Source organism: Scyliorhinus canicula, unplaced genomic scaffold (assembly GCF_902713615.1).
Source record: "Scyliorhinus canicula unplaced genomic scaffold, sScyCan1.1, whole genome shotgun sequence".
In the NCBI taxonomy this organism is placed as follows: domain Eukaryota; kingdom Metazoa; phylum Chordata; class Chondrichthyes; order Carcharhiniformes; family Scyliorhinidae; genus Scyliorhinus; species Scyliorhinus canicula.
In genome coordinates this window covers 122,306-130,598 of record NW_024055497.1, presented here as the reverse complement: position 1 = coordinate 130,598, position 8,293 = coordinate 122,306, and the positions used below count along the sequence as shown (strand labels likewise).

Genomic DNA, 8,293 nt, shown 5'->3' with positions numbered 1-8,293 from the left:
TATCCACGACCTCCTCAGCATCGCGGATGCTCCAAAGTGAGTCCATCCGCAGCTCCAGAGCCATCAAGCGGTCTAACAGGAGCTGCAACTGAACACACTTCTTGCACGTGAAAGAGCCAGAGACAGTGGACGTGTCCCTGAGCTCCCACATCGCACACGAGGAGCATGACACGGGTCTGGGATCTCTTGCCATGTCTTAAACCTTAGGTAAACGTATACAACAACAATTTCAAAATAAAAATAAATAAATTAGACAATGAAAAGAAAAACTACTTACCAGTCACTTACCAGGGTTAAAAAGCACCTTCTCTCACTCTGCACTGAATTTCTTCACTGCACCAAATTACCAAGTTGCAATCCCACTCTCGATGTGCCTCACTCAGGATGTGTCTCCTTGAAAAGCGCGGGAAAATGTGCAAACACCACATGGACAGTGACCCAGAGCCGGGATCGAACCTGGGATCGTGGCGCCGTGAGGCAGCAGTGCTAACCATTGCGCCACCGTTCTGCCCAGTTCCAACTCTGCCTTAAAGACACTTAGTGATTTGGCCTCCATAGCGACAGCGATTATGGAGATATGGCTGCCGGATGGTCAGGACTGGGAACTAAATATACCGGTTATAAAGTTTACAGGAGGAACAGGGAAGATGGCCAAGGGAGTGGAGTAGCCTTACTGCTTGGAAATCCTATCACCGCAGCATGGTGGTGCAGTGGTTAGCACTGCTGCCTCACGGCACTGACGACCCTGGTTCAATCCCGGCTCTGGGTTACTGTCCATGTGGAGTTTGTGAATTCTCCCCATGTTTGCGTGGATTTCGTCCCCAAAAGATGTGCTGGGTGTGTGGATTGGCCATGCTAAATTGCCCCTTAATTGAAAAAAATTAATTGGGTATTTTATAAAAAATTTATTTAAAAAAAATACTACCACCTCAATGATGAGGGAGGATAGAATGAGGGGAAAATATCAAGTGGAGACCATATGGGTGGAACTGAGGAACAGAAAAAGTTCTAAACTGTAATGGGTGTTGTGTATCGACACCCAGATAGCAGTTCTAAGGTGCTGGATTATATAAATGCAGAAATTAGGCAAAGTCGTATTAACGGAGGATTTTAACTGAGACAGATTGGGAGAGGCAGACAAGCAGCTGTCAGAAAGATAGGGAATTTCTGGAATGTGTCCGGGATAGTTACCTGCAGCAATATGTTCCAGATGTAACAAGGGGGCAGGAAATAATAGATTTAGTTCTGAGTAATGAACCAAATTTAAGTAGGAGCCTAACTCTGCGTGAGCATTTATCAAATAGTGATCATAACATGACTGAATTCAATGTTACATTTGAAAGTGAAAAGCATGATTCAGATACTAGAATTTTAGATTTGGGTAAGGCTGACTTTAACGGGATGAGACAGAGACCGTCCACGGTAAACTGGGAACATCTGAAGAACAACTGAAGATCAATGAATATTTAAAGAAACATTTAATGAGATATAGAGTGAGTATATATCCCTCAGAGGAAAAGACTCCACTTCACACAAAAAAATAGTCCTGGACAACTAACGAAGTTAGGGGCAGCATAAAACTAAAAGTGAGGGAGTACAAAAATGCACAACATGATGCAAAACATGCACAGATCCGGACAAATGGGATAGATACAAAGGCCAGTAAAGCAGCTTGTAAGAGCTTATAAACGGGATTATGAAAGGAAACTTGAAAGGGACATCAAAATCAATAAGAAGAAATGTTACAGTTATATAAAGGGAAAGCGGGTGGACAAGAGTAATGTAGGCGCAATAAAAGCTGAAAATGGGGATATTGTCAGTGATCATGGGAAAATGGCAGACATGTTGAACAATTACTTTGCCTCAGTGTTTACAGTTGAAAAGAACGATAACTTGCCGGAAGTCCCGAAAAAATTAGTAGTCGATAGAGGACAGGGACTGAATACAATTAACGTGCGTATAGCATCAGTAATTAGGAAATTAATGGCACTAAAGAATGACAAATCACCAGGATTGGATTGGATTTGTTTATTGTCACATGTACTGAGGTACAGTGAAAAGTATTTTTATGCAAGCAGCTCAACAGATCATTCAGTACATGGGAAGAAAAGGGAATTAAACAAAATTCAAGAAAATACAAAATAGGGCAACACAAGATATACAATGTAACTACATAAGCAGTGTTAGAAGTCTTACAACATAAGGTTAAAGTCCAACAGGTTTGTTTCAAACCCGAGCTTTCAGAGCGCAGCTCCTTCCTCGGGTGAATGGCATTCATCTGAGGAAGGAGCAGTGCTCCGAAAGCTCTTGTTTGAAACAAACCTGTTGGACTTTAACCTGATGCTGTAAGACTTCTTACTGTGCTTACCCCAGTCTAACGCCGGCATCTCCACATCATACATAAGCATTGGCATCGGATGAAGCATACAGGGTGTAGTGTTAATGAGGTCAGTCAATAAGAGGGTCATTTAGGAGTCTGGTGACACTGGGGAAGAAGCTGTTTTTGAGTCTGTTCGGGTGTGTTCTCAGACTTCTGTATCTCCTGCCAGATGGACCAGACAAGGGTGTTAAAGGAAGTCGGGAGGCACATTGTAGATGCCCGAACTATAAACTTTCAGAGTTCCCTAGATTCAGGAGTTGTCTCCCTGGATTGAAAAATTGCCCACGTCACTCCACTTTTTAAGAAGAGTCAAAGGGGGAAACCAGGAACTTACAGACCACTTTGCCGAACATCTGTGGTGGGGAAATTTCCAGATTCTATACTCAGGGAGAGGGGTAACTAAGCAGCTCGAAGGATTTTGATCAATCAGGGAGAGCCAGCATGGATTAGTGAAGGGAAGGTTATACCTGACAAATCGCAGTGAATATTTTGAAGAGGTGAATGAGCCAGTGGACAGGAGAATGTCTATTGATGTTATTAACTTGGACGGCCAGAGGCATTTGACCAAGTCCCACATAAGAGTCTGTTAACTGAAGTGAAAGCCCATGGAGTTGTGGGAAAATCAGTGACATGGTTAGGAATTGGTTGAGTGGCAGGTGACAGAGTGGGGATAATGGGAAGTACTCTAATTGGCAGGATGTGACTAATGGTGTATCACAGGGATCTGTGACAGGACCTCAATTAGTCACATTATTCATGAACGACTTGGATGGCATAGAAAGCCATATATACAAATCTGCAGACGATACAAAGTTAGGTGGCATTGTAGACAGTCTAGATGATAGCATAAAATTGCAGGAAGATTTTGACAGACGAGGAGAATGGGCAAAATTGTGGCAGATGGAATTCAATGTCAGCAAGAGTGCGGTTATTAATTTTGAACCAAACAAGGATAGAATCATAGGATCCTGACAGTGCAGAAGGAAGCCATTCAGTCCATCGAGTCTGCACCATCCCCACCCCCCTGCCCTGTCCCAATAACTCCTTAACATAACCTACACATCTTGGAACTCTCTCCCACAAACAGCTAGAAGCTGTTGTTCATTCTAAATCGGAGATAGATAGATTTGTGTTGAGCAAAGATATTCAGGGACATGGGCCAAAGGCAGGTGTGTGGAGTTAGGCCACAGATCAGCAATGATCTCATTGAAAGGCTCGAGGGGCTGAATGGCTCGAGGGGCTGAATGGCCTACTTCGGTTCCTATGTCCCTACAATACAATATATTTAATATAATAAACATTCATCACAACTGTGCAAGATAAAATTAATACATTACATCTGCTTCTGTGAATCATTTCAGTGGAAATGTGCCCTCACTCAGAGATTCAGTCACTGGAATGAAAATTCCGACACCAGCCAGTGCAACAGAAACAAACCCTCCGACTCTAACAGCACTAACTGTCAGAATGAACATGGGTCAGTCCTGGATGTGATTAACAGCAGCAACAACAGCAGAGTCCAACCCCTGTAATGACTTGTGAACTCGCTGGTGTATCTGAAGGTGGGCTGTCCGTTTAAATCCTTTCCCACACACGGAGCAGATAAACGGCTTCTCATCAGTGTGAAGTCGCTGGTGTGTTAGCAAGTTGGATGAATTGGTAAATCCCTTCCCACACACAGAGCAGATGAATGGTCTTTCCCCAGTGTGAACTCGCTGGTGTTTTTGCAGATTGGATAACTGAATGAATCCCTTCCCACACAAGGAGCAGGTGAATGGCTTCTCCCCAGTGTGGACTCGCCAGTGTCTGACTAGGCTGGATGGATCTCCAAATCCCTTCCCACACACAGTGCAGGTGAATGGTCTCTCCCCAGAGTGAACTTGCTGGTGTCTCTGCAGGCTGGATAACTGAGTGAATCCCTTCCCACAGTCAGAACAGGTGAATGGCCTCTCCCCAGTGTGAACACGCAAGTGTGCAAGCAGGCTGGATGAGTCAACGAATCGCTTCCCACACACGGAGCAAGTGAATGCTCTCTCCCCAGTGTGAACTTGCTGGTGTCTCTGCAGGTTGTATTGACATCCGAATGCCTTCAAACACATGGAGCAGGTAAACGGTTTCTCCCCAGTGTGAACTTGCTGGTGTTTGCGTAGGCCGGGTGAAGTAGTAAATCCTTTCCCACACTCGGAACAGATGAACGGTGTCACCTCGCTGTGAACTCGCTGGTGTGTCCGCAGGTTGGATGAAGTTCTAAATCCCTTCTCGCACTGAGAACAGATGAATGGTCTCTCCCCGGTGTGACTGCGTCGATGGGTTTCCAGCCGAGATGGGAATGTGAATCCCTTCCCACAATCCTCACATTTCCACGGATTCCCCATGGTGCGGGTGTCTGTGACTTGATGCTTTTCCAGTCACACTGATGATAAAATGGCCGATGGTTTTCCCGTCCTAATGAATCGAGTGACTCTGTCAGATCTTGACGTCAAGTTTGGTTTGAGATTTCTCGCAGCAAATCGTCTCCTTTTAATATCCTGTTGAAGGAGTTTATAAATGTCATCACTCAGTGCAGCTCAGAAATTCAGAAGATAATTTTAGTTGCTGTGGAACTTGCTTTCTCATTCCCCCAAACCTGAATTTCCATCCCTGCTTCCTCCCTGCACCCCCCCCCCCCACACACTCGTTCCCCCAATACACACTCCCTCCCCCATATACACTCCCTCCCCCCCACATACACTCACTCCCTCCCCCCACATACACTCACTCCCTCCCCCCCATACACTCACTCCCTCCCCCCCCCCCCCCACATACACTCACTCCCTCCATTCTCACTCTGCTGCATCGAAGATACACCCTCCCTATTCTCCTGAAGGTGCTAACTCATGCTGATGGACAGATCTGCACAGCATTTCATATTCTCAACGGAGAGATCTTAAGATCCTCAGGAGCAGTAGGCCATTCGGCCCATCAATCCTGCTCTTCTATTTAATAAGATCATGGCTGATCGGATTGTGACCATAAACTTCATTTTCTTCCTGTCACCCACAACCTTTGACTCCCTTTTGGATCTAACTGAGCCTTGAATATATTTAATGAAGCAGCTTCCACTGCTGTCTGGGAATTTCCTTCCTTGCCAGAGATCAGAGTCCTCATTAATTTTAGCCCCGCAAACCAGGGAGCTGACAATGATGGTGAAGGGTTTGCGGACCCACAAAGTGTTTCCAAATCCTCCCACCCACCGCCTGACGCTGACTCCGCTTCTCCGGCTCCTTCCACCGAAGGCCTCGATCCCGCGCATGCGCAATTATGTTTAGCCCTGGCAGCTGCACCACGCATGCTCCAGTTCCCTGGGAATGATTGACGGCGGTTCGCGACCAATAGAAAGTGGGGGCGGGACTGCAGGACCGAGTGGGAGAGGCTGGTCCTCCAACCAATCGGAGTGAATGAGGGGCGGGGCTGGAGGACCATGTGGGAGAGGCCGGTCCTCCAGCCAATCGGAGACAATGAGGGGCGGGGCTGAGCTGTCACTGTTGTGTCTCGGGGCCGCGGTCGGTTCCGGGGGAGCTGGCGGTGCTCCGGGAGGACAGATCTGCCAGGTTGGTGGAGAGGCATCAAAACATCCTTTTCAAGCTGAAACTATGAGAAATAACTCCTCCGTCCCCATATTTGCACCGATCAAGGTCACAACTTCTCGTGGTGGGCCTTAGTTGACGCCACCTTTTTGGTGGGGTGGAGATGCCGCCTCTGGGCTGGGGTGAGCACAGGGAGAAGTCTCACAAGCTTTCGGAGCGCTGCTCCTTCCTCAGGTGAAGTGGAGGCAGGTTCACAGGCACAGTAGAAATAGGCAGAGACACAACTGCCAGATAATTAAACAGGGCTGGTTTAGCACACTGGGCTAAATCGCTGGCTTTTAAAGCAGACCAAGGCAGGCCAGCAGCACGGGTTCAATTCCCGTACTGGCCTCCCTGAATAGGCTCCGGAATGTGGCGACTTGGGGCTTTTCACAGTAACTTCATTGAAGCCTGCTTGTGACGATAAGGGATTTTAATTCATTCATTACAGACTGGAATGACAGTCTCTATAGGAACAAACAGAGTGAGAGGAGTGAGGGATAATCACAGGTAATTGAGGTGTGAATTGTCTCAAACCAGGACAGTGAGTAGGATTCTGTAAATCCGGGCAGTATGGTCGGAGTTACATGTAATGTGATATGAACCCGAGATCCCGGTTCAGGCCGGCCTCAGGCGAGCAGAGTTTGACGACCAGTTTCTGCTTGGCAATTTTGGGTTGTCTCTGTGTCTTTTTAAAAATAAATTTAGAGACTTCCGGTGGCGGCGATGTCCGGGTGAGCCGCACATTCGGTGGGCTCTCACTCCGGCCGGCTGGAACAGCTGTTTCCCCGCGATAGCGGGACTACGGAGGCGGCAGAAAGGCTGCCTGGAACAGAGGAGGAGAGCGGGCTGCAGATGATGTAAGTGTGGGAGGCCAGCAGGTGAGGAAGAAGAGAGAGAGAGAGAGAAGGAGGAAGCTGACCTGCAGGGTAAGATGGCGGACCCACGGACCTTCCTTCCTCCAGGACAAAGGGAAAAAAAAGTTTGGAGTTGCTGAGGAGGGACAGCTTGGACCCACTTCAGATGCCCAGGAGGTAAAATTGAAGGAGCTGGGCGAAGGAAAGCGGCAGCGGAGGCGCTGAGGAGCCGGCTGCGGCACATGGAACAGCGGGATTCCAGAAAGCAGAAGAAGAAGGAGAAAAAGGGACAGAGACAAGGACCGGAAGAAAATTACCTGGGACCTAAGATGGCGGACACACGGAACCCGGACTCAGCAAACCAGCTGGCGCTGGATAACATGCTCCAGGTAATGAAGTCCAGTTTTGAAGCGCTGAAGCGGGACAGCTTGGACCCAATCCAGAAAGCGGTGGATCAGCTGAACCAGAGGCTGGACGCCCAGGATGTTAAAGTTAAGGAGCTGGGAGAGGCGGTGGAGGAGCAGGCGGATGCGCAAACGGTTGCAGCGCTAGAAGTGGACGGCCTGAAAGAGCGGCAGAGAAGACTGCTGGACAGAGTGGAGGAGCTGGAGAATAGAGTCCGCAGGAACAATCTGAGGATGGTCGGCCTCCCGAAGGGGGCGGAGGGAGCTGATGCTGCAGCGTTTGTAGCAGACCTGCTGAAGCAGCTGATGGGGGCCGAAGCCTTTCCGCGACCGCTGGAGCTGGAGGGGGCACACAGGGTGCAGGCAAGGCAGGGGCGGCTGGGCGGACCCCCCCGCCCGATGGTGATTAGGTTCCACGGGTTCGTGGACAAGGAGCGGTGCTACAGTGGGCAAAGAGCGCCAGGAGCAGCACGTGGAATAACAGTGTTCTCCGCATCTATCAGGACCTAAGCCAGGAGGTGGCTCGGCGGCGAGCAGCCTTTAAGAATGTCAAGGAGGTGCTGTTCAAGAAGCACGTGAAGTTTGGTCTGCTGTTCCCAGCTCGGCTATGGGTCACGCACCAGGGTCAACACCACTACTTTTCCGAGCCCGAAGAAGCGATGGATTTTGTGAGGGACCTGGGGCTGGTCCCGAAAGGAGGCCCCAAGGACGCGAGTTAGGGCCCGAGGATTTCTGTGGGGAGGAACGCCGAATGTGCCTGGACTGCTGCTCAACGGTTTGCTGGGCCAATGGGGCCAAGCGGAACATTTGAGACTCTTTCCTTTGTTCATGGACATTTATGTGCTTTTTCTCTTTTTTCTATGTTTTTTCCCTTTTTTTTTTCTGTTTGGGCTTTTTGTGCAGCTCGCGGAAGACACTGGAGCCGGCTTGCCCCAGTGGGTGGGGAGGAGGGCGGGGAAACAAGGGGAATGGGACAGGAAGGCGCCGGAGTGTTGAGTCACCGGGCTAGCAGATTGGCTAGTCAAGGAAGTCAGATGGGGGGGAAGC

The 8,293-nt window shown here is 48.9% G+C and overlaps 1 protein-coding gene across 1 annotated transcript; it reads right to left on the bottom strand.

The window, feature by feature from the left end:
- Window positions 1–1,393: 1,393 nt before the first annotated feature.
- LOC119960309 (gastrula zinc finger protein XlCGF49.1-like) lies at window positions 1,394–5,670 on the bottom strand. The gene is made up of 3 exons (XM_038788054.1): window positions 5,614–5,670; window positions 4,013–4,908; window positions 1,394–1,448 (listed from the first exon to the last, which is right to left on the bottom strand). The coding sequence occupies exons 2-3, from the start codon at window positions 4,753–4,755 to the stop codon at window positions 1,394–1,396; spliced, it is 798 nt and encodes a 265-aa protein (XP_038643982.1). The 5' UTR covers window positions 4,756–4,908; window positions 5,614–5,670.
- Between the last annotated feature and the right edge of the window lie 2,623 nt (window positions 5,671–8,293).

Coding starts and splice junctions, on each gene's coding strand:
- LOC119960309 (XM_038788054.1), bottom strand. CDS start 4,755: ATGGGGAATCCGTGGAAATGTGAGGATTGTGGGAAGGGATTCACATTC. Junction 1,449..4,012: donor TCCAACTTGCTAACACACCA/GCGACTTCACAC, acceptor ATTGATCTTCAG/TTGTTCTTCAGATGTTCCCA.